At 44.6% G+C, this 27,537-nt stretch overlaps 1 protein-coding gene across 1 annotated transcript in view; it reads right to left on the bottom strand.

Moving 5' to 3' along the window:
* Nucleotides 1–27,537, bottom strand: part of LOC122813770 (CD276 antigen-like) — a 730,017-nt gene that overhangs the window by 150,282 nt on the left and 552,198 nt on the right. The window contains exon 6 of the mRNA XM_044086264.1: nucleotides 8,035–8,398. Coding sequence (XP_043942199.1) covers nucleotides 8,035–8,398 — 364 coding nt within the window. The remainder of the gene's footprint in view (nucleotides 1–8,034; nucleotides 8,399–27,537) is intronic.

Here is a 27,537-nt window from a genome sequence, read left to right as displayed (position 1 = left end):
AGAAACAGACAGTCAGGCCTCCATTCAGGAGTGTTCATAAGACCTGTCTGAGAAGGAATCTCTAAATCCCTGATTATGTGGACCACCTTTGTCATAAGGTTGGCGTCTTCCATTTGAATTCCTCCCTCTGCCCCTGGGGAAACTCTCCATATGTATCTTGAAAGCCACCCTGGGATTTCTTGAACCACATCTTTCTACCACCTTGTTGGTTTCTAGAAAAAGACCACTGAGGGGTAGAAAAACATATGCCCACAGCAGACAGGGTTTCCCTATCCTGTTCACACCTAGAGAGTGTGTTTTTCACTTTGGGGCCAAACAATGAGATTCCATCAAAGGCTGCATTGATGAAAGAAGATTCATAGGTTCATAGGTTGGTACTAGGCTATCGGCCTTAGGGCCTATACAAGCCTAGCCATAACAATTCCCTGGCTATTTCTTCCCAAAGTATTTACTTCCCTAGATCCCTGTCTAGCAGGGTGACTGACATGATCCCCGGGGTGAATTTCCTATCTCCCATCCAATCATCAAGGTTCTTTTTGAAGAGGGCCAAAGAGGCGCTCTGCTTGACATGTGTGGGCAGTCTATTCCAGAGTCTGGGAAGTTCCTGTGTCAGGAACCTATCTCTCCTGCATGTTTTGTTCATTGTGATGACAAGGTTTAGATCCCTGGAGCGTGCGTCTCTGAGGGATTGGGATTTCTTTAAGTGCAGCATGTCCAACAGCTCTGGGTTTGACATGGCCTTGTATGTTAAGCAGAGATCGCCTCTGAGTAGATGATATGCGACAGAGTATAGGTGGAGCTTTTTTAGACAGTCAGAATAGGGCATCTGCTTTAGCCCTGTGATTCTTTTAGTGAGGTATTTGAAGGGTTCCACAAAATCACACAAGTGCATCCAGGCATGTCGCCTAATGGAAATGCCTAAACCCACCACCCATGAGGTACCTTCAGAAGCATGGGAGATGAGCCTCATAGACAAATTGGAAATAGACTGGAGAGTAGCCAAGTGCAAGGAAATAGTACTCCCTTCCTCAGAAGATGTGGGCCGACAGAGAGATTTGGTAGCTCCTTGATCAAATCTCTCTGCAGTCTGGTAAAACATGCCAAATAATTCAGTGACCTAAGAGTGAATTTTGCTGAAGCATAGACATGCTTCCCAAATGTGTCCAGTGCCCAAGACTCTCTGTTTTGTTCTGCTAGTTCCTTCCTTGTGGCTGCTGCAATAACCATGGCATCAACAGGTACTCGTTTATTCCAGTGTGGATAGTCTTTAGGTGGTACAAGGATCTTGTCTGGTCTCTTGGGTATAAGCTCAACTTTGTCCAGTTCCTTTCACACCCACTGAGAGCTCATTGACAGATTGAGTCATCCCAGGAGGTAGATATGTCAGAAACAAAACCCCTCCAGAAACACTGATTCCTCTTGGGAAGGGTTATACAGGGGTCAAATACCCCTTTGTTTGAGGAGCTCCAAGATGTCTCCGAAGGAGACATCATTGAGTAGTGATTTGGGGGACCCTTCCCCTTCATCAAAATCAGTATCTTCAATGATAGACTGTTGTGGGGAGTCTAAGTGCCTCTTTTTGCATGTTCTCTTTTGAGGAACCTCCTCAATGAGATGCTCCGAGGAGGTATCAGAAGAGATAAAGATACCCTGCTGGGTGGCCTGGAGACTGGTTTGGGCTGCCTGTCCCAGTGAAATGGATGAACGAGGCTCTGGACCCAAAATTGAATGAGACAAGGAAGTCTGGTTCGAAGGGGACAGGGTCATCTGAACTCTAGGCATAGAGAATACTCTCTCTACTACTTTCAAGGCAGAGCAGCTAAGGGAAGCAGAAACTGATAGATCTGACAAGGCAAACTCATGGATTGTGGGCTCCTGCTGTCCTGCAGGCAAACCACCTGAGGAAGGAGATGGAACCGAACTACCTGAAGCCAATGCTCTGTGGGGAAGATATGACTTCGACAATTTCAGTATTGACTCCAACACCCTAGAGCCGGCTCTGACACTTCAGCTCTGACAGTCATCCACCTCCATGGTACTCAAGGCCAGACAACTCAGAGAAACCATCGGAGTCAAAGACTCCAAAATCTTTGGATCCGAGGATGATGACCACAAGGGTTTTTGGATCCGATAGGTCCAAAACTGAAGGATGGCTAGGAAAAAGTATGATAGGTGGTGTGGCTCTATGAAGGCTTTCCACACCCAATGGGATTGGAGCCTAGTGGACTCACATTTGAATTTGTGTACTGAGGAGCTTCCTCATCATCCTACCCACATCTGTTTTGGATAGGCTCCTGGAAGACTGAAGAGAGAAAGCATTACAAGAAGGCCTTGAATGTTATCTAGGAGACTGCTCTAAAAATGGTGAAGGATGTCTGGATGTGAGCAATAGGTAGCCTATCTACCACAAGATCCAGGTACAGATTCTTAGTTTTAGCACTTGAATTTGCTTATTGGTGCTCAGCACTTGTTCAGAACTTGTTAGCACTAAATAAGCTACAAATTACTACAACACTCAACCTTCCTCTTTATCTAGAGGAAAACAACTTTTGTACTTTCCTCACTTGTTTAGAGAAAAACAGCTCTTACACTCACTTTCCTCACTTGTCTAGAGGAAAGTAGTTTTTTTATTCAAGCATGTCCAAGGCTCAGCTCCCAGTGTTCTCTCCTGTTTATCTGATGAATCTGAGCATCTTGGGGCAATGTAGAAATTGCCTCATGTACACAGACAACCCTCTCCTCCTACCACCCAACACCACAATTAGTGAGAGATGCACTTATCTTAGCCAAACTGGAGGTAAATCTTTCTCCAACCAAGATTGAACTTGACAGTCACAAGGAGAAGGTAAACATTTGCAACACACCACACTCATCACATAATCCCACTACACCTACACCACCAAAATCCACACATACTAACACAAAAACATTCACGGAGGCTCTCAATAATAATCTGCTCAAGCAACAGAGACCTCCAAAGCAGAAATGCAAGCAACCTCCACCCCTCCCCAACACAACCCAAATGACACATAGCCCACAGACTCAGTGTGCCAATAAACCACAGCCCATAATGCAAACCAACATACCCAACACACTAGTCATAGGTGACTCTATAGTCAGGCACACTGATGGCCCACTCACCAGGCTGAACAAGGAGAAGTTTACTGTCAGCTGCCTGTCGGGTGCCAGGATCCACCCCATAACCCATGCACTTAGGTCACTCCCCAACAAGTACAAATATGACTCTGTCATTGTCTATGCTGGTGTGACCGACCTGAGTTGTACCTCCCTGGACTACATTGAAAAGAGACATGGAAGAGCTCTCCGATCTTGTAGCCCAGGCAGGTATGATCCTAGCCCTGAGTAGGATCCTGCCCTTGCCCAGAATGATACCGCAGTACAAGGACAAAATGATTACTTAAACAACTGTCTAAGCTTCTGGTGTCATTCTAAGGGGATCCAGTATCTATCTGCCTGGGACGACATGGTTGACAGACCATGATGCTTTGCCAGAGATTGCCTGCACCTGTCGCCTCTGGGATTCCGGATACTGGTTAAGGGTCTTGCCGCCCCTATAGTGCCTTTTTTAGGCAAGGTTCAAATGAAAAATTCACCACCGTAACAGGAAAAGGCAAGCAAAAACTGAGGGTAATGCTACTCAATGCTAGAAGTCTAAATCTCAAAATGCACTCACTCGAGGCACTCCTTAAAATGGAGAACACTGTTATCTGTGCAGAGACCTGATTCAAGGCTCTAGAAAGCACCCCTGCATTACCAGGCTATAACTCATACCACACTGTTCAGCCATCTAACCTGGACCAGAACACCAAAAGTGGAGGTGTGTCCATATTCATTAAGGATATCCACACCTCCAGGCTAGTTGCGCAGCATAATGCATCCGAGGTTATCCAAGTGCAACTAACTCTGGGCAAAACTGCAATCCAAATTGTAGCTTGCTACAGATCCCCCACCATGCCCCAGGATTCCCACTTCTCTTTAATTGATATACTGGAAAATATTAGGGTTCAACCAAACACCCTAATAATAGGCGATTTCAACTACCTCACCATTAACTGGGAAAACTACTCATGTACCAACTCCTTCGCTCGATGCTTTCTGGAATTCATGAATTCCAATGCCCTAGATCAACTTATCCACAACCCCGCCAGGAGCAACACTATCTTAGACCTAGTCATTATCAACATGAGTGACTGGTATTCCACACCCGAAGTCAACTCCTCGTTGGTCAGATCCGGCCATAAGCTAATCACACTAGATATCCGCATTCCGCCCCCACCCACCATTAAGGAAACCACTGTAAAAATTTCTCCAAAGCCAACTTCATGCTTCTTAAGACAGAAGTGGCGAACTTCATGACACCCATGCAGATGGACAATACAGTTATGACTGCTGAAGCCTACACAAATGCACTCTGTAAGCACTTACACGAATGCATGGATCATGCTATCCCAAACAGAAACAAGATGCTATCCTCCAAAAAAAGGAAGCCAATCTGGTGGTCCCCAGCCATAAACAAACTCTACAACAGAAGGAAGAAACTGTTACAAAAGAAAGTAAAATCCCATGAGTGGAGGAGCTCCCTGGTCAGTCTCAGTAAGATGCTGAGATCCCTTATAAGATCCTCCAAAGCTAGCTATGAAAACAAAAATCGCCACTGATTGTAAGGGCAACCAGAAAGCATTCTATAGCTATATCAAGAATCTCAATGGCAGTACCCAGATCTGCTCTGAGTTACAACACAACGGCACAAAAATTACAGAACCAACTGATATTGCCAACATCCTGGCAGATAGGTTCAGTGCTAACGTTACCCCCTTCTCACTCCCTAAAGGGCCCATATGTATACAGGAAGACTGAAGAGTTACTGTAATTACATCTATGCAGGTAAAAGCTGCACTCTCTAAAACCAAAAACACAGCATCAATGGAATCGGGCAACATCCCAGGCTGCATTTTACATGAACTTCAGAACGAACTGGCTCCCCACCTAAGCACCATGTTCAATCATTGTCTCACGTCAGGCTTTGTACCCACTGAATGGCGCACAGCAACAGTTATCCCACTCCACAAAGGGGGAGCCATCGCTGATCCTGGGAACTATCACTCTATTAGCCTGACGAGCCTGGTCTGCAAGGCCATGGAACATTTCATCATGGAACTCATAAACAAAGACACTGGTAACCTCCAAACTCTGGACCCCCACCCAGTTCAGGTTTGTGAAAGGCAGACCATGCCTTCTGAACTTGATTGATTTCTTTGAGGCAGTCACCAAAGCCATAGACAAGGGTAAGGTGGTTCACACAGCCTTTCTTGACTTCGCCAAAGCTTTCAACACCATCCCCCATTCTGGAATTATAGCTAAACTCACTAAACTAGGTATAAATCTCTATGTCACAAGATGGGTTGCCAACTGGCTCACTGACAGAACCCACACTGTAAATGTTGCAGACTCCAAATCTGACTTCAAACCAGTGACAAGTGTAGTACCACAGGGTTCAGTCCTGGGACGTCTCCTGTTTGTTATCTACTTCTCTGAAGTACAGGCTAACACAGAAAGCCTCTGGCTAATGAAGTTCACAGATGACTGCAAACTAGGAGCCACAGTCGAGTCCACAAATGATGTGGACATCCTACAGAAGGGCCTCACTGAGACAGATGCCTGGTGTCAGAGGCATGGCCTCAAGCTCAATGCCAAAAAGTGCATTGTCATCCCCTTTGGTAAAAACTCTGTACCCATGAACCACCACATAAACGGAAGTCTACTTAACGCTGAATGTATGATAAGAGACCTTGGGACCCAGGTGGACAGTAGTCTCTCCTTTGATAATCACATCGCCACAGTAGTCAGGAAATCCTTCCATGTGGCACACCTCATCACAAAAGGGTTCTCATCCAGGAAAAAAAGAGGTCATTGTTCCCCTCTACTCGGCACTCATTAGACCCATTATAGAGTACAATGTCCCTTTTGGAATGTACCTCACAAGACATCTGCAGCAGATGGAAAGGCCACAGAAGTACCGCACAAAGAGGATTACTGGCCTCAAACAGATGCCCTACACTGATCATCTCAAACAAACTCCAGCTTTACTCTGTAGCATATCGCCTACTCCGAGGAGGTCTCTGCCTAACATATAAAGCTATGTTAAACCCACAGCTGTTGGACATGCTACACCTAAAGAAATCCCAATCCCTCTGAGCTACATGCTCTAGGGACCTAAACCTTGTCACCACAATAAACAGGACATGCTGGAGGGATAAATTCCTGTCCCAGAGACTTCCTATACTCTGGAACAAGCTACCCATCTATGTCAAGCAAAGTTCCTCATTAGCACTCTTCAGGAAAAATCTTGATGAGTGGAAGGGAAATAGGAAATACACCCCGGGTATCACTTCTGTGGGTCTGGTCGACAGGGGCACAGGAAATTAACTTTCTTGGGTAGCGTAAGCCAGGGAACCTTGTTAGCTAGGCTTAGTTAGGCCCTTGGGCCGACAGCCTAGTACCTACCTATGATAGGATCTGAGATCACAGATCCGGAACAGTCAGATATGATTTTCTTGAAAATTTAGCTGTTGGCTAAGTAGATACAGCTGAAGATGATGTCAAAGCAGAAGGGTGATACAGGGATCTGTTGTGAGAATCCTTGGCAACAGACTCACCCATGTTATCTTTTTTCTTGGGGGTTTGAGCCCCAACAGCAATAAAATGCTTAGAAGGAATTAAACCCTTAAGTGTCAGCTTTCTTTCTATCTATTAGTGTACGGGAGTTGAAACCCTTACATGTCTCACAATAAACATCCAGGAGTTTAGGGCCTAGACAATATACACACTCTGAGCATCCAAAGTGGAAATTTTATGCCTGCACACCACAAATTTCTTGAAGCCGGACAGCTTCTCTAACAAACTGAAAATTTAAAGCCTAGTAAATAGAAGGAAAGGACAGACAAGGATTTTTTTTCTTTTTTTAATTTAGAGAAGGAAAGAATCACCTACAATGGCAAGTAGAAGTACTATCAAAGTACAAGTGTTAACGGGAAAGAACTGCCAACTATGGTATTAATGGTACTGTGGAGTGTGAGAAAAAAGGAGAATATAATGTAAAAGGGCTAAAGGGAGGAAAGAGTAATTACTAAATACTAAAAAAGGGTACCTAAAGAAAGCCAGCTAAAGTTAAAGAAGGTTAAACAAGTGAAATTAGGTGAAGAAGTTATACCCAAAGCTCAAGAGCTTGGAATCTACATCCGATCATAATGGCGGCAAACGAGATCTGAAGTATGTTAGGGTGGTGGAGCATTACGAGTAAAGGTAGGAGCTCGAGAGTTCAAGTATTCTACGATCTGGGTCAAGTCTGATCTGAGAATCAGATCCAAACCCACCTGTTGAGGAATGAATGAAAATGACATTAGATTATGCTTTTAGCCCTTTAATGTACAGCACAACAATAAGTTATTACAGCAAATAGGCTTCTTTTCCAATCTATGAATTCCATATTGTAGAAAATTGAGAAAAATGGTTACAAATAAGAGGATATATTTTTCTTCTGTGTTGAGGCATAGAGATGAAGGGAGACTTGCCTCATAAACGTGTGATGTAAAGCTCTCTGCCAACACCTCAAACACAGTGCTTTGGTCTCAGACTTCTGTGATTTGAAATTATGAAATTAATGACCTAGTTTTGTACCCACCTACTGTAGTTCATTTGCTGTCTCTCTCTGTGCTTTTACAAGTAATTATAAGCAGTTAGTTAAACGTGTCACAAATTAGTACATTACTACATTCATAGCATTTGACATTCTCTTTTTCACTCTCTCTCTATTACCCATTGAGCAAACTGTAGAAAGACAATGGCATCCACTATAATTTAGTTTTAAAATGGAATTTGCAGGCAGTTGCTATCATTTTGTTTTGTACCACCTGGATTATGACACAAAATTTCAGCTGCTTTTGGAATATGACAACATTCTGTCAGAAGTAACAAACTGTATGTACCATATACAAGTGATAGAACAGCTTTTACCTGACCACAAATATGAAAACCAGCATCTCATCTTCCATGTTTTGTTTCCACTGTTGCATGTATACACCTTTATTTTTACTCCAGAAATGACCATCTCCTGCCATCATTGGACGCTCTCTTATCATCGCAATACTCTTTGTTAATGGTATTGGTCTTTGAAAGAATCTATGTCTATTCAAATTTTCTCCACACTTTGCCACATTAATCATGATTTTCTTATTTTTGTAGACATTATAACAGGAATTTATCAAAGACGGAGCTCCATGGCTTATAAGGCCAATCACTTTGATTGTTATCTGTTGACCATTTGTCTTAGAAATTTGTTTCCTTATGGCCTTTATTTCACTGTCTGATGACTGGTAACCTAATGAAAGAGATAGCTGTCAATGTAGTAGACAAGCAATATTTTATCTTTCTACTAAGACTTAATATTTTCTGAAGGTAAAACTTAACAGTTATATGTTTATCAAAAGGCAACAAAAATTAGATAGAAATTCAACTTTTTATCACACAAAAATATGAAAAAATGAGGACCCATTTAATCTGGTGCAGTTAGGCAGGATTTATCTTTTCGATAAAAGGGTCACTTGCAAACTACAGTAATTTGAACCTTAATATACTAGTACACTTGGGTATCACCTTCCAAAATATAAGTCCCATTCAGTAAAAATGTTATGATTTGGAATATGGTAATAAATATTTTAGCCACTTTCTGCTGACCTCTGTAACTGATGGGTCCCCCTCATAAGGACAGCTGTGGACAGGTGTGCACCGGTTAACATCTGGGATAGTTTTTTTCCCATAGGGCATTAAGTGACAAGAATATTAAGTGAACACTGTATACTTTACATTGTGCTTTGCTTAACGAACTTCTGCACAACGCCCAACAGCATATACATCTGCATAGTATAGTATGCACGTATATATGGTTAGACGTTTTGCAGAAGGACATTAAGTATTGTATTTTGTGTTACAGATAGCTGCCATTCAGACTGCTGAAAAGAAGCATCCAACAACATCATACTATAGATATAATACAATACAGATATTAGAAACAATATCCCTTAGTAATGCTTGTGCATGGGGGACTGGCAGTGACAAGTACGTCACTGGACACTCCTCACAATTTGTGTATCACCTCTGCTTACTGACATACTATCTTCCTGAAGATTCTTTCTGTCTGTACTTGAAGTCTGTATCTCAAATTCCTGACCCAGATCCACCCATGAGACTAGAGAGCTAGCCTTTTACTGATAATTCTAATGCTTATCTCCCCTACTAACTGTTACACTTGAGTTGCTACTGAAATCCAGGCCTTTCAGCAGCACAGACAGCTACTATACCCAAAGCTGGATCATGGTTAAATGGTGCCCTATACAAGGTAGTGGACCAGAACCCCCAGCAGCCATTCCAGTGCCCCATTACTTGGCTGTCTCTCCCCAACTGCCAAAAAAAGAAGTTATGTACTTACCATAACGTTCCATGTGAGTTGTTCATCTCACCTTCATTCTTACTGATGGGTTCAGAGCCGATCCCGCGGCTCTGAGTCAGCCTACTATAGAGCTCAAGGTTTTCAAATAGCTCAAGGCCAAATCCCTATACCATGATGTACCTAGAGTTACCTCAGATCTTGTTTGCTGCGTATAATAATACCATATGTCATTCTATAACACCATAAGAGAAAGTATAAAAGGGCTGAGTGATCAGGAAGGATCTAGCATCTCGGTCTTCTAAAAGCCCAGGAGGGGGTAGGAGGAAGGGACGCAAGAATGAAGGCGAGATGAACAACTCACATGGAATGTTATGGTAAGTACATAACTTCTTTATGTGAAGTTGTTCTAGCTCGCCGTTCATTCTTACCGATGGGTAGCGTCCCAAGCACCATCTATCTCGGGTGGCTCACGGGAGTATATTTTTCAGGACAGTGGATCCTGGAGGCCCTGTCAACTTTGTAATGAGTGATTAAGGTATGAGGTATTGACCAAGTGGCTGCTGCACAAATGTTATCAATAGGAAGTCTAGCAGAAAAAGCAAAGGATGTAGAAACTGCTCTAGTTGAGTGAGCTTTAATTTTATGTTGCAAAGGCATATTGGCAGCTGAATAAGCAAATGTGATACAATCAGATAACCATTTAGACAGAGTTGTTTTAGCCACTGGCATACCTTTCCTGGCATCTGAAAAGGAAACAAAAAGCTGTTCCTATTTCCTAAAATCTTTTGTTCTATCTAAGTAAAATCTGAGCTGTCTGTGAACATCAAGTTTGTGCAGCACGTATTCTAGATTGTTGGAGTGACTGGGGAAGAAAACTGGCAAATCAATAATTTGGTTAAGATTAGTTTCAGTGCAAACCTTAGGCAAAAATAAGGGGTTTGTTCGAAGTGAGACTCAGTCAGCATGGAAAATCAAGTAAGGAGGTTTAATGGACAAGGTCTGAAGCTCTGACACACTGTGTGCAGAAGTAATAGCCACTAAAAAGATAGTCTTCCATGACAAATTTGAGGTCACATGAGGAAAGCTGGTTCAAATGGAAGAAGAATGATGCGGGAAAGCATAACATTTAGACTCCATGGGGAATAGAGAGATTTCACAGGTGGTCTGAGGTGAAAGATAACTTTGAGAAAGGCTTTGGATAATTTGTGTGACATAATATTCAATCCTTCGAATCTGAGATGAAAGTTAGAAATGGCAGCAAGTTAAACATGGACTGTTGCTGCTGCAGCTCCTTTATTGTAGATCATGATCAAGAACTCTAGTATAGAGGCCATAGGGGCTTGGTAAGAATCAATATTGTTTTTAGAGGCCCATATAGAACATTTTTTCCATTTGCTAAGGTATAGCTTCCTCGTAGAGGATTTATGAGAGGATAAGAGAATTTGCTTCGTCTCATTGGAAAGATTATGGAACCTGGCTATGATGGGAATTGGAGCAGCCAAGCTGTCAGCTTCAGGGACTGCAAAGAGGGAAGAAGTTCCCCTGACGAGTGCGTCAGAAGGTCCAGAACTCGGTCCAGAATCCAAGGATCCTCCAAACGATGAAGTCGAAGGAAGGGGAACCAAATCTGATGAGGCCAATGAGGGGCTATTAGAATGATGGTCCTTCCCAGAGTTTTTGCTTTCTGTAGAACCTTGGGTATCAATGGGATTTGTGGAAAAGCATAGAGACCCGGAGGTCAATCGTGAACGAGTGCGTCCCTTGGGGCTTCTCCCAGAGGGGGGCATCAGGGCAAAGTAGCTTCTGTATTTCTTGTTCATGTGACTGGCAAAAAGGTCGCAGCAAGGCTGGCCCCACCTGTGGAATATCCTGTCCGCTATTTATTTCTTGAGGGACCACTCATAAGACAACAAAATTGTTCTGCTCCGCTTGTCTGCTATCACGCTGGATTTCCTTGGGATGTGCGCTGCTAACAGGAAGCGCTGGGTGGATATAGCCCACTGCCATACTCTTAGGGCCTCACGACAATGGGGATATGACCTGGTTCCTCCTTGTTTGTTCAAGTACCAGACCACTGATATGTTGTCTGTCTGTATCACAATCGTACCCAGAGGAAGAGTCCTGGAAGCACTGCAATGCCAAAAGTACTGCTCTCATCTCTAAGACATTGATATGCAGATGTGTCTCTTGATTGGTCCATGTGCCTTGGGCTGTCCTTCCCTGAAAATGCCACCCCCCCACCCTATCATGGAAGCGTCCGTGGTCACTGTGGACACTGGTGGGGGTAATACAAAGGGATGTCCTATTGTGACATGAAGTGAGGTCAACCACCACTGAAGATCCTTTTTGCAGGAGGTTGTGATTATTACTGGGTGAGACATGGGAAGCTCTTGGTAAGATCATTAAGTGAACAACAGCCAGTGCAGTATCCGCATGTGCATATGACCCAGAGGTATGGCCAGAATTGCTGCTGCCATCATACCTAACAATTTTAGAACTTCTGATGCTGGAGCATTATTTTTGGATATCAAAATGTGGACGCGCTGATGGGAGTAGTAAGACTCTTTCTACTGGAAGTCTTAGCGTGGTAGTGGTGGTGTCGAGTTCTGCTCCGATAAAGATGATATGCTGCGATGGTGACAAGGCAGATTTTTCTGAGTTTATTGTAATGCCCAGCTGGCTGCAGAGTGACAGAGTGGATTCCCTGGCTTGAATGAGTTGATGCCTGGTGGTGGCGGTGAGGAGCCAATCGTCTAGGTACGGAAACACCTGGAATCCTAAACGTCTCAGGTGAGCCGTGACCACTGCCATACATTTGGTGAACACTCTGGGGGCTGTAGTGAGACCAAAGGGCAGGGCTCAAAACTGGTAATGATTGGCTCCCAGCCGGAAGCGCAGATGATCCCTGGATGGTCTGGCCATTTTTATGTGGTAGTACGCATCCTGGAGATCTATCGAGCACTTCCAACTGTCTTTCCCTAAGAAGGGAAGTATCGACTGAAGCGTGACCAACTGAAACTTCTCTTTCTTGACAGATTTTTTTAGCTTGCTGAGGTCTAATATAGGTCTCCAGTCCCCTGTCTTTTTTGGAACTAAAAATAATATTGAGTAAGTTCCGGATCCTGTCTGGTCTGCGAGACTGGTTGGATGACTCTTTTTCTTAGCAATGTTTGGACCTCTACTGTTGCTTGTTCCCTGTAACTGGGTGGAACGTCCGGGATTTCACTTGTAGGTGGAGGGGATGTGGCGAATGGAATGAAGTATCCTCTGGAAATGATACTTTGTACTCAGTTGTCATTTATTTTGAGCCAGGTGGCTGGGTACAAAGATAAGTAACCCCCGACTGCCTCCAGAACAGGACAGTCAGGCCTCCTTTCAGGAGCACTGGTAGGGCGGCGGCGTCCATTATTACCCCCTCCTCTGCCCCTGGAGGGGGGTTCACCACTTGTGTCCTGAAAGGCTCCTTGGGCTTTTCGGAACCACATTTTCCCTCCCCTTTGACCCTTGGGTTAGGGTCTGGTAGGGGTGGAAAAATGGACTCTGACGGCAGACAGAGTCTTTCCTTCCTGCTCACACCTGGTCAAAGTTTCCTTGACTTTGGGCCCAAAAAGAGATGGGCCCTCAAAAGGCATATTCACAAAGGATTACTTGAAGGGCTCAGCGAAGGAACACAAGTGCATCCAGGAGTGTCTCCTAAGAGCAATTCTTGTACCCGCTGCCCTACTTGTTCCATCAGCTGCATAAGAAATGAGGCGCATAGAGGAGTTAACAATAGAGTTGAGGGTAGCAAGCTGGGAAGCCACTTTGTCCGAAGCCTCTGCGGCTACTGTACCCTGAAGAGTATCTCCCAGCTCTTTAAGGAGATATCTGCAGTCTCTTGAAATGGGTTAAGTAGTTGAGCGAACGGAGTGCAAAAGTCGCTGAACTAAACATGCGCTTCCCATATCTATCCATGACCCTGGAGTCTCTGTTAGGAGGATGGATAGAAGAGGAAGTTTCTGACATTTCCTTTTTGGTGGCTGCCACCACCACCATGGCATCAACTGGCACACCTTTTGTCAAAAAAAGATTTATCTTGGGGAGCAGATATAAACTTATTAGGCCTCCTAGGGACAGGCTCCATGGTGTCCAGAGACTCCCACGCCCTTTGTGAGACCAGCTGCATAAGCTCATTGAAGGGAAGAGACACCCAAGAGGTGGAGGGCTGAGATCTGAAAGCCTTCAGGAGAACTGACTCATCTTCAGTGGGGTTTGTGGACTGCCAGTCACCCCTCTGTCTAAGGATTTCTAGTATCTCAGCAAATGGAATATCCTCAGAGGGGAACTGTGGGGACCCTTCTGATTCATCCAAGTCGGTATCAGATGTTAGGGACTCCTGAGGGGAGTCTAGATGTTTCCTCTTACGAACCTCATCAGTGGGAGCTTCTGGTAAGGTCTCAGAAGAGCATGGGCCACCCAATGGGGCTTCCTGAGGCTCTGGGTCTCTACGCATTGCTAGGATCTGTGAAGCAGAAGCAGACACAGGCGCTTTAGGGGATGAGGAAGCCAGACCTGAGGTTGAGGATGTCTTAGGAGACATAACTCTCCTCATGGCTTCGAAGGCACCTCTGCTCCGATGCAAAGGGATTGATGGATCTGAGGAAACCGTCGATACCCCCCAGCACCGGGACAGTGGGCTCCGAACCAGAGGTAGAAGCCGAACTCATCCAAGCCAAAGCCCCGAGAGGCAGAGTTGGAACCAACAAGTCAGGCCAACTATCCTCCCCGGACCCGAACAGTGTGTCAATTCCTAGAGTCCTAGATCGGGGCCGAGGATGTCAGAGTGAATGGAGCCAAAGAAACTGGAGCAGGCGTCGGCTCCGAAGGCTCCACAATCAACAAGTCCGACTCCTCCGGCTCCAAAGGACCGGTATGGCTCAGAGGAGGAATAGTTGTAGCTGGCATAAGGGTCTTCGGCTCCGAAGCCGCCTGGGTCAGAGCCAATAAAAATTTTGCAAAGGCCGGTACCTGTAAAAGCTTCTGCACCACACGATCCACATCCAAATCTGACAGGCTAATAGAAGACTGAGATGAATGGATCGATGGTTGTACAGACTGTAGTAATGGAGATTTTGGAATTTCAGATACTGGTTCCAAAACCTGGGACCGGCTCCGAAAAGATACGACAGTCGGCTCAAAGTGGAGCCGATGTCACAGACTTTTTTGATTTTTTTTGATTCCATGGAAATCTTGAAAGACTTTGAGGACTTACTAGATCCATCCTGGTTACTTAAATCCTCCTGGAAAGAATGTTTCAATAAACCCCTATCAGTGAGTTTCCTCTTTCTCTCCTGGAGAACCCAAGATGAAAAGGAATGGCATATGGAGTAGGTTTCTTGCAAGTGTAATGCGCCTAAGCAATAAACGCAATTGACATGACAGTGACAGACATCTTCTGCCACATTTAGGGCATTTTTTTAAACCCTGACTTAGGGTGTTTGTCCTTGTCATCGGCCATGACAGAAAAATTGACACACCCAACAACAATCAAATATATGAATAAGCCTTCTAACAAAAAACAGGCTAAATATAAACACACAAGCCCTTCAAACTAAGGCTAACAAATCACACACACTATTTGTCTAAGCAGACAGATAACTATAAAGCTGTGACAAAGGTCACTAACTACGCACACAATACTATTTCTAAGAAAAAAAAGTGACAGAAGGTCACTGTTTAAACAACTTTTAGTCAGAACTTTAAATAAGCCCAAGAGAAAAAAAAAAACAAAAAAAACAAAGCCAAATATTAAGCAATGAAAAAGGAACACAAGGGAAAGGGAAACTACAGATAAAGCTGTAAGAGTTTAGCTAACTAACTAACTAACTATATTTCTAAGAAAATATCAACAATATTTTGAAAATATCAACAATATTTTGAAATATAATAAAAGTAAGGTTTTACTGGCCCGAGCTAGCGAGAACCTCCGATCTGTTGCAGCGGCAAACTAGATCTGGGGTAACTCTAGGTGCATCATGGGATAGGGACTTGGACTCAAGCTTTGTAGTAGGCTGACTCGGAGCCAAGGGATCGGCTTCGAACCCATCAGTCAGGGCCAGCCTTAGCTGAAATGGCGCCCTAGGCGAAGTACTTCTCTGGTGCCCCCTTAAGCCCCACCCACACCATACTCAAGGAACACCCCTATTTGAGCCATGCCCACAGATGGTTGAAAGTATCAGGATTGTCAGAGGACAGCTCAGGAACGGATCAGTTCTTTGGCATTAGTATTAAATGCCAAATAAGTTTACAGAAACAGTCATATGACCAAATAAGCCAATTTTCCAAAAAGCGATATGCTTACTTATTAGATGTGGCTAGTGTATACAGCCCCTGGTACTTAGTTCGCTTGTGATGCACGTGAAGCTACAGTTCAAGAAACTGCTAATTTTTATAGTGCCCCCTCCCCATAAAAACGTCTGCAGCTCTTAGTAGCTTAGTACCGACATTGTCTATTCTACTCTACAACTCTGTTCCTCAAATGACAGGAAACAAAAATAAAAATTACTGGATGTCAAGACTCATCAATAGCAAAACTAACAATTCAAACCCCTGGTATATTTTTATGCAGATGCCAGAGAAACAAGAACACTACAAAGAATTATGTTCAGGTCTCCAATCATCTCTCTCCTATTGTGTGTTCAAGAGATGATGGATGGCATTACATTCACCTTGACAGCGAAACTCAGCAGGTGAATCATGGCATCCATGTCAAAAACACAATGTTGAGTTATGAATGGAGACCTGATCATATTCTTTGTAGTGCAGGGAGCTTCATCTGCTACTAGCACTAGCAAAAAAGAAAAAAGAAAAAAAAGCACAAGGTATGTACACAGCTTTCAAAGCTGTAAAGTCCTTAGAGAACGTTGTCAAAAAAGACAGAGTAACATTTCTTATGTTACAGCCTGGGACAATTTAATGGCACAGACTGCAGGAAAACAGCTGTTTTAATTCTGCCACTCATTTGCTGGCCATTAGTGCAAGGTTTTACTGCCTAGCTTGATAATAGATTATAACAGCTTAAGCAGTGGTGTTTAGCAATTAAGATCAGGGTCTTGGGCTATAGAAATGCTTGTGTTTTTTTTTTCTCCACAATATCGAGTGCAATCACTGCACTCCATGCACTACACTATTTTTCTGCTAGGTTTGAAATTAAAGCAGAGATTACTACCAGCCATCTTGAGACAGCCATGATTTCCAATTTATACTTAATTCACCTAGGTTACTAGATCATATTGTGTAATTTACTCAGTTTCTTGTCAAGGGTTTTTAACTTTTGTTATCTGCTGAAAATGTACCGTCAGTAGCTGCAGATGGAGTTTTGAGGTTCAGTATTTTATCTGGTCGATTCTTTAACACTATTTAATACATCAGTTCTACAATACAATGTTCCTTTCAAAATGAATGGAAAAACACAGTGCTAAATACCACTATTTAAGAAGTCAGAATAGGGACTAATAGCAGATCAAATGTAGCTCTTACTTTAAACATTTTTGAGAATCTTGTGACACCTCAATTGGTTACATAGGAAACACAATATATTTGGGACACTTCAGCATGGGTTATATAAACAACATTCAACTTAACCTCTAAACTGGTTTTATTAGAGTGGTATTAAAGTGGGTATATTAAGCCTCCAACAGATCTAATAAAAGCTATAGCCTGTTTACAGACATGCTAAAGGCATTTAGTATGGTGACAGATTCTCATAGCTAGGACTGGGGTGGGAGGTACTGTAGTGGTGTTCGTCTTACTTACCAAACAGGTCATGTGGTACAAAGATGGAGGCTATCTTCTCAGGTCTTGTTCCATTATACAGGATGTAGGGAGGGGGTCTCTTATTAAGATTCTATGAACACCTTGAAAATGAAAGGAAAAGAAGAAAGTACAGAGTAGCTGAAGGGTAAAAATGTACCCATTGGCTCCCATTTTAGTGAATAAAAACATATAAAATGAACCAGTGTCGAACAACCTAGGGCAGTGGTTGGTGACAATTTAGTCTGGATCACAAAGAAAGACAGGAGAAAAGGGATGATACACTGCATTACAAACAAGGGAACTGTGTTTGGGTTCCTGAGGGACTGTACTACAAATAAGCAGAGGTGATGTACAAATTAAACAGATAAGTCATTACACTGCCACATAACACTGTGGAATATTCCAAAGAAGCTGAAATGAGCAGAAATTCTCTGCCCCATAAAAACACAGGAACACTGTAAGTGTAGCAGCAGCTTTTTACCTTTTAATCAGCACTTACCCTTCTTGCAACTATTAACCCTCAAACCCACAGTCAACAAAATATTTTCACATAAACTGACAAGAGGTGAACATACTCTTTGGCAGGACATTGCATCCTGAGACTAACAGTTAGTTTAAAAAAGAAAAGTACATTGTTATCTTAATCCTAGTTGGACTACATTTCCAGCTACTAGTGCCTGCTCTCTACATTTTATGAGCCTTAGTCAGAGTGGCTTAGCCACAGATCATGTTACTGTAAAGCCCATACAGTGGAGCATTTGTACAAAATTTACTTTTTTCCTCGACTGTTTCCAGCTCGGGCTGGGGATCTATGGTAACCAAAATGAAGTGGAATGCAGGAACATTAACAGCAAATAAAACACAGCTCATTTAACTCACTGTATCCAGTCTGGGATAGTCATCTCTGCTCATACACAGGATTATAGTGGGTTCATAGACAGCCAAGGCCTCTAATGCAAAGACTTGATTTGTAAGAGGCTACTAATTTCATGAATATTTTCCAAGCCATCACTCATGACCCAGTATTTCCATGTCTCCAAAATGGACACAATAAAACATGTTGGCAACTTTTTTGTTATACTTCAGGACATCAGTACTTCAAAGAGACATTATCAGCTCTGTTTTCAAACTGTGACAAACCACATGTAACAATGTTTTAATATCATACGTAAATGAAATGTGTTCTAGCCATACTTGCAAAAAGCAAATTTACGCATGAATGCTCATAATGAAAACAAACAACATTCCAAAGACTTTGTAGGAAGAAAGAAAGAAAGATAAGTAATTGAGTGCTAGAAGTACCTATTAACAAGACAAGGTGAGTAATGTAACCTATGCACTAGTTCTTACTAATCCCATTCAAAATCTTACCAAGGCATACAAAACATATTGGGCCAGATTCAGGAAGGCTTACACGGAGTTCAAGAGTAGTGTAAGCCTCCGTGTAAGCCTCCCGATTCAGGTACAGCCCAAACCTCCGTGTAAGAGACAGCTAACACGTCTCTTACACGGACTGGCGTGAATGCTCAATACCTCATTTGCAGCTCCAAGATATGCAAATGAGGTATTTGAGCGATCCACGGCAGAAACCAGTCCGTAACGGACGTGTTAGCTACAGAAATGTACTCAGCTGACAACTGAGTACATTTCTGCAAAATCAAAACTGAGCTATGTCAGCTCCAAATAAAGGGTGCATATGTGTCATTAAGCATGCCAATGGCCAAATATGTGGCCATTGGCATGAAAAGTGTTGCAAAAATAAGTTATTTAACTTTTTTTTTTTCCACGGGATTATTGTGTTTAACTGCAGCGCTCACCCGCACAAACGAGGTGCGCTACCTAAAACTGAAAACCGAAGCTTATAAGCCCACAATTGTGGGATTTATGTATTACATGGAATGTCAATGGAGGGACTTGCAGACTAAAAACAATATGGCCTCCGCTTAGTGGTTGTCAAGGGGAAGCTCCGTGTAAGATATGTAACTAAGCATTACTAGGCAATCCTATGTAAATGAGGGTTACAATACTGAATCACACTGCCACATAGGTAATGAGCACTTTCTGAGTAGTGTAAGAGTTAGAGAAGGGGGAGGAACAGAGTAAGAGGTAGGTGACATCAAGGAGGGGAAGGATAGAAAGAAATGTCCCAGATTGGAGGGCAATGTAAGGTAACAGATGACAGACAGACATCAGGGGGGGAGGTGTGCCCCAACAGAACACTAGGAAAGTCAATTAATTGAGGGTATACGCTATCCCTACACTCCAAGTTTCTTGATATACGTGCATGACCGCGTGTGCGCGCGTGTAAGGCAGTTTCAACATGTGGGAGTGTGTTGCAAACTGTTTACAACGGTTTGCGCGGGCGTGCATGTGTGTAAGGCAGTGTGCGCGCATTTTAGCATGAATCAGCCTAGCTAACACTGTGTAAGGATGTGTGCGCGCGTGTAACACTGTGTAGGGATGTGTGCGCGCGTTTAAGTGACTGTGAGCGTGTTTAAGCTGGTGTGCACATTGCTCCCCTCAGGAAACAGAGAGGAAACAGGAAACAACCAAAATACAGGGAAACTGCCAGGGAATACTGCTGGAGTTAATTGGTGGAAACAATTACAAGCAGGCAATTACACAGGCAGACTAGAAGCCCAGCCCAGCACTTAAAACACAACAAAGAGCAGTGAAGGCTGTTTCTCACAAGAGATACTGCCAGAAGCTAAGCTATCAGAATTGAAAACTGAAATAAAGCTGAACTCAGAGCAGAAATGCTAGGGGCTGCCATGGCTATTATAATCAGGCATAGGCGAAATGCTGAGGGTGGTGACAATGCAGATGCTGACAGACAACCCAGAGTGAGGAGAAGGAGAAGAGTATACAGGCCCAGGGTCACCTACCATGGGTTACATGAGCTGGAGATAGTAGAGCGCTATAGAGTGGACAGAGAGCTCCTGCAGCAGATTGTTGAGCTGTGCAGGCCACACCTCACACACAGAACCAACAGAGGGGAACCCATCCCAGTGGAAACCAAGGTATGTGTTGGCCTAAGAATACTAGCAACAGGTACCTTCCAGAGACCAACTGGTGATATGATGGGGATATCACAGGCATCAGCCTCCAGGGTACTGCACCAGTTCCTGGATGCCATGTCACCACATGTCAGTGATCATATATATGTCCCTAATGACCGTGAAGTTGTGGCCAGCAATATGCCTCTTCCAGCAAATAGCGGATACCCTGAGGTGCTGGGTGCAATAGACTGCACGCATACGCATCAAAGCACCAGCCGGTGAGCGGGTAGAGTCTACATTAACCGCAAGGGATACCCCTCCATCAACTGCCAGGTCGTGTGTGATGCCCAGGGCATAATAATGAATGTGTGTGCTGGCTGCCCTGGGAGCTACCACGATTCCCACATCTGGCATCTGACGAGCTGTACCAATCATTTGCCAATGGGGACTTCCCACACGGACACCTAGTGGGGGATGCAGGTTATGCACTTGAGCCGTGGCTGATGACACCCATCAGAAATGCACACACACCTGAACAGGAACGCCATAATGAGGCACACGCACAAACACGTAATATCATAGAGCGTGTGTTTGGGCTGCTCAAGTCACGGTTCCGTGTCTGGACACATCTGGTGGAGCTTTGCAGTACACACCAACTACATGTACCCAAATGATCATGATATGTACTATGCTACATAATATGATCCTGCGGAAACAGCTGCAGCAGGACCAGCACAGGGCTAGGCCAAACATCCCCCCACCATTGCCAAGGCCACCACAGGCAGGGGGTGACTCGGAGGAGGAACAACCTGACCTTGTCCCAGTAGGCAGAAGGAGGCGTGCCCAGTATGCCCTGGCCTTGGCAAAGAGGCAACGCATAGCACATACACTTGGTCAGTAGGAACACTGGGACTGATACCCGCTCTGACTCACTCATACAGTAACAGGGATGCCTAACATGACACAACCTGCTTCCAAATGTACAGGGAGTGTAGTATGTGTATCCGACAGAGGTGGCCCTGCAGCACCACCTGAGGCATGAATGCCATGTGTTAAGTAATGTAATATCATGTACAATATGCACACCTGAGGACCCCAACTAACATCCATATCCACGCATATGACCCTGTGGAAACAGCTGCACGTCATACAGTGATGTACATGTGCAAAAACATGGAACAAGATACAAAATGAGGGTGTCTAGCAATAAATAGCATGGATAACCACACACCCATGTTTGTACCACAACAAGAAGCAACATGGAATAGCCATGGTCAAAAACAATGGCTAAAACCGACTACTACTATATAGCCTGCTGCAGACCACTGTCCTAATAGCAGGAACTGCCCCAGGCCTATGTCCATAGGTTCATACTAGGCTATCTGCCCTAGGGCATTAATAAGCCTAGGCCAGAGTTTTGTGGCGTCTGCCACCCTGCAAGTTGATGGATATGCCCATTATTTTGCTGTGCCTCTGTCAAGCAGTGATACTGAGGTTATCCCTGGGGTATACCTGCAATCTCCCATCCATTGGTCAAGATCTCACTTGAACAAAGCCAGTGAGGTGCTCAGCCCCACATGTACCAGGATGTTGTTCCACAGCATATGGACTCTCTGGGTGATGAATCTGTCCCTCCAGCACATCCTATTAATATCTGTGTTGAGGTTTAGGTCTCCTGCCCTTGTAGTTCTGATGGATGTAGAGGTCTTGAGGTGAAGCATGTTCATAAAGTCTGGGTTGGACATAGCCTTGTATGTCAGGCACAGATCACCTCTGAGCAGTCAGTAAGTGACTGAATACAGCTGGAATTCATTCAGTCGGGCAGCATAAGAAATATGTTTGAGACCCTTTCACCTCCTGTCGAGGAATTTGTGGGCCCATCCAATCTGAATGGGGCAGTGTATGCAATCATTGGTGTGATGAGTACAGGGAACGATGACCTCCCTTGATCTAGATGTGAATCACTGCATGATGAGGTGGCCAATGTAGAAGGCCTTCCAAACTACCCTGGCAATGTGAGTGTCAAGCAAAAGGTCACTGTCAACCTGGGTGCCCAGGTCCCTGATAACCTACGTTGTGCTTAGAGGATTGCCACCTAGATGGGAAGTAGTGGTAACCTTGTTCTTCCTGAAGGGTATGGCTATGCATTGTTTAGTGTTTAATGTAAGGCCATGGCCGTGGCACCAGTTATCTGTGTCTATGAGACCCTTCTGAGGGATGTCTGTGTCAGATGGGTTTCCAGCTATGCTTCCCAGTTTGCAGTCATTTTCAAACTTTGTCAGCCATAATCCTCCTGTGTTTGCTCGTACTTCTGAAAAGTAGATACTGAACAAATGTGGGCCCAGGACTGAGCCCTGTGGGACACCACTTGTGACAGCTCTGGAGTGTGAACTGGCACCAGCAACTTTGACCCTGTGTGTTCCGTCACTTAGCCAATTTGCAACCCATGCTGTGATGTATGGGTTCACAATTAAGCTGGTGATGTTTTCAATGATACCTGAGTGGGGTATTGTGTCGAAAGCCTTTGCCAGGTCAAGGTAGGCTGTGTGGACTGCCTTGCCCACGCCAATGGCCTGGGTGAGTGTTTTGAAAAAGTCAACCAAGTTTAAAAGGCATGATCTGCCCTTGACAAAGCCAAACTGGATTGGATCCAATGTCTGCAAGTCCCCTATGTCTTCATTTAGAATTCCCATTATGATCCTCTCCATAGCTTAGCAGAACAGGCTTGTCAAGCTGATGGGATGGTAGTTTCTGGGGTTGGTGGAGGCACCTCCTTTGTGAAGTGGGTCCACCATTGCTGTATGCCACTCCTTGGGAACATATCCTGAGGTGAGGCTAAGATTAAACAGCTGCCCTAACTGCGGGTGTAATTACTCATTGAGTTCATGGAGCACACAACTGGGGACACCATCTGGTCCCATGGATAAAGTGTTTTCTGCCTTGGATTGAGCAGTTCCCACCCCAGCAGTGGAGATGTTTGCTGGGGTACAATCCTCTCGTGTACATACCCCCAGTTGGGGAGGGGAGAAATCTGCACTGAACCTGTCAGTCAGTATGTTGCCAATGTCTGTAGGTGCAGTGATATCAACATTATTCTGAACTAAGTCTGAGCATATCTGGGAGTTTCCTCCCAGGTTGGAAACATAGGTAAAAATAGGCCTCATGATTGTCCCTGGACTCCTGAGTGGGTTTACTCTCAAAACATGCCTCGGATGATTGTATGGCGGAACCCAGTGTTTTACTCACAATGAGCAGGGTGCCTTCCCCACGGATTACGCTCTATCTTGTAGTAGCTCCTTCCTTGTGTTGTACAGCTTGTTTATGGCTAGGGTCCACCAGACTGGATGCTTGCCTGTGGTACAAAGAGTCATTATTATTTGGGATTGCCTGAACCATGCAGTCCTGGAGGTGCTGGTAGAAGGCATTTCTAAGTGATACAGTGGCTTGGGTAATGGTGTCTGCTGGCCTGGGGGCCTTGAAAGAGACCACACCAGTCCTCAGAAATGTGAAGTCGGCATGTGAGAAGGTCTTCACCGTTTCATTTCCCATCTGGGGTGTGGGTGGGATGTGGACTCCCACTGAGAATAGTCCATGATCTGATCTCACCAATGATGGGTATATGTCTGGTGTTGAACAGTGTGACCCCATGTTCGTGATGATGTGTTCTAGTATGTTGCCTCCACTTGAGGGGATTGGGACCAGTTGTTCCATGGCATTTCAGTGTATGAACTCTTGGAACCTTTGTGTTAGAGTGTTGTGGCATGATTAGTGATCCCAGTCTATATGTGGATAGTTGGAATCACCCAGTAGGATGGTGTTTTCAGATACATTTATCCCCTTCAGTGTTTGCAGGATAGCTGTGTGAGGTACCTGAGTTTGAGCGGGTGGCATGTAACATGCTACAAACTGCAGAGCAGTCTTGCCTATGGTCACTGGCACCTGGATGGTCTCTGATGCATCGTGTGTTGCCACCAACCATGAGGTGAGGGTGTCCTTGATGAATATGGACACCCACCATCCTTCTTGGTGTTGTCGGGATGCTGGTGCCAGAATGCATGATATGAGGTAACACCCGATAGTGCCGATGGTGCTGTCAGAAGCTGTGAACCAGGTTTCAGGCACAGCACAGACATCAATGTGCTACATACTGAGAAGGGCATAGAGTGTGTGCAGCTTGAGGTTGAGACCTTGGGCATTGAGCAGCATTACCCTTAGTGTCCTTCCTTTACTGTGTTCTAGGGTGGTAGGTGTAGAATCTGAGTCTTGCATAAAAAAGGCACAATGGGGGTGGCAAGAGCATCATCTGAAACTGAAACCCAGGGTGACAGGTGCAAGCTGTGCGTTGCAAATCACCGTGGCCTGTCCAGCATGTGATGGCGGGCAGACAGACATTGGACCCCTTAGAATGACACCATAGTCTAAGCAAAATACTACAGCTGATCATCTTGTCTCTGTTTATGTGGCATCATACTTGGTGAAGGTAGGATACTGCCGAAGGTCAGGGTCATACCTCCCTGGCCTACATAATCAGAGGGATCCTCTATGTCTCTTTCCATGTAGTCCAGGGAGGTACATCTCAGGTCGCTCACACCAGCATGGATTATGACTGGGTCAGACCTGTACTTGCAGTTTAGTGACCTGAGTGCTTGCATTATGTGGTGGATTCCAGTGCCCGATAGGCAGCTTACTGTGACCTCCTCTGTACCTGATCTGGTGAGTGGGACATCAGTGTGTCTGACTATGGAGTCACCTATGACAAGTGTGTCCGGCATTGTGTTTGGCCTTAAGGGCTGTGACTGTTTGGCACACCAACTCTGTGGTCAATGTGTTGCATGTGCTGTGCCCTGTGGAGGCAGTTGTGTGAGTGTCTGCTGTGGTGGCCACCGCCATTCTGGTAGACTTCTGATCAGAGCCTCCGAGAGTGTCTCTGTGTGTCTATGTGTATGATCTTAAGTTGTGACAGTGCCATGTGAGACTGGATTAAAGATGTGTGTGTGGTTACCTTCACCTCTCTCTGGTCTTGCTAGTCCTATGTTGAGAGAGCTCAGCCTCCACTTTGGCTATATAGTTGCATCTCTCACATGTATGTGTGTTTTATGGCAGAAGGAGAGGGTTGTCAGTGTACATGAGGCAACTGTAACAGTGCCTCAATATTCCCAGGTTCACCAGCTGAGCAGGAGAGGACACTAGCAACTGATCCCTAGACATGCTAGAAGGAATAGACAAAACAATGTTGGAATACAGGGAGATATCAAGCCCCCAAGCCACATCATACTGTTTGATTGACAATAGCTACACATACACGGTGTTTCATAGTGTCATAGTGTACTACTAGGCTATCTGCCCTAGTGCATGTATAAGCCTAGCCATAGTGATGTGGCTATTGCCACCCCTTATAGTGGTAATAAGTGTACAGAATAGATTCTGAATATTGTGCCTCTGACTTAGTAGTGACACATTATGACCCCTTACGTAATTGAATAACATGACTGTGTCTCTGTCTAGTCTGTGCCTCTGTCTCATATGCAGTTGTCCAGATGTCTCCTGAAGAGAGTCAGTGAGGGACTCTGTCAAACATGAACTGGGATACTCTGCTAGAGTGTGAGATGCCTCTGAGTTATGACTCTGTCCCTCCAGCATGTCCTATACATGTATGTGCTGAGGTTCAAATACTCAGCTCTCATGGCTCTGGTGGATTTGGATTGCTTGCAGTGGAGTATGTCCACCAAATCCTGATTGGACATGGTCTTGTATGTCAGGCATAGGTCACCTGTAAGTATGCGGTATGACACTGAACAAAGCTGGACTTCCTCTATTCTGGAAGCATATGACATGTGTTGAAGAACCCTGATCTTCATGGTAGGTACTTTTCGGGTGCAAAGGTGCAAAAGGCAGGATCTGCCCTGTACAAAGCTGAACTAGGTGGGAACAAGGGTCCGTAGGTCAGTAATGTGTCTGTGTAAGAGCTCCATGACTCCTCCCATATCTTTGCAGACAAGGCTGGTTAAGCCTGTGTGGTGGTAGTTGCCATGGTCTGTGGAGGCACCCCCTTGTGGAGTGGGACCACTGTTGCCGTATGCCAGTGTTCAGGTACATATCCTGTAGCAAGACTAAGGTTAAATAGCAGTTGTATATATGGGTCCAGCCCTTCTGGAGTTCACATAGCATGCAACTGGAGATACCAGCAGGTCCCATGGATGCTGTGTACTTGTCTTTGCTGAGTGTGGCTCTCACATGGACATCCAAGATGACAGTGAGGTTACATACAGCAGTGATAACTATCTTGTTTTGGGGTGAGGGAGGGGTAAATCGCACTGAAGCTGTGCTACAGAATGTTGCCAATATCTGTCAGGTCACTGGAATATATGTTGTTGTGTACCAACTCTGAGCATATCCGAGGGTTCACAACCAGGTGTCTGACATAACTGAAGAAAGCAGTGTGGTTACCTTCATTGTCTTTGGTGATTTATGTCCCCAAGTTGACCTTGCATGTCTTTATGAGATAATGTAGCTTTCTACTAGTGCTGATCACAGCTGTCTTCCCTTTTGGAGATGTAGCTCTGTCTTGCATTAGTAACCCTCATCTGTCATACAGTTTGTTTATGGCTGGGGTCCACCAGACAGGACACTTTCCCTTTGTGGAGAGGGTCCTGTTTTCATTTAATTGTATGGTCCATGCTGTCTGACATCTAGCTAAGGGAGGTCATTCTGGTTCTGCAGTTATCTTTCATCAGCATTAGAAATGACCACAACAGCCCCTGTGGGTGTACCTCATGCACACACATCCAGCACCTGTAAAGTCCACAACAGTACCTCACCAGGAGTATGACAGAGCTGGAACACATGTAATGTGTAGTCTGATTAAACAGAGTGCAGCTCCACACACTGCCATGCTGTCCACCCAGATGCAAGCTGTGCCTGATGTAGAAAGCCATGTCCAAGCTGGAATCAATGCACATGCTGCACCTTGTACAATCTGAATGGCAGGGAGCTATGCACATGAGGGACCTGAACCCCAGCACTGACATATATAGGACAGGCTGTACTGCATTATCCAAAACACAGAAGCCACCCCCACACATGAGTAAAGTACCAGTACAGGTTGTCCATAGAGACACTGGTTGAGTCCCCTCAACAGGAATCCTAATGAGTGGATGGGAGATGGGAGGTTTACCCTGGGTATCAATGTTATGTCACAGGTAGACAAAGGCACAGTATAATAAACAAGACATATGACATGTCGAACTACGCTTACAATGTGTTGATGGACAAACACAT

This window comes from Protopterus annectens, chromosome 10.part0, assembly GCF_019279795.1.
Source record: "Protopterus annectens isolate FY-2018-M chromosome 10.part0, PAN1.0, whole genome shotgun sequence".
Lineage (NCBI taxonomy): Eukaryota > Metazoa > Chordata > Ceratodontiformes > Protopteridae > Protopterus > Protopterus annectens.
This window is presented reverse-complemented; position numbering and strand designations above follow the sequence as displayed.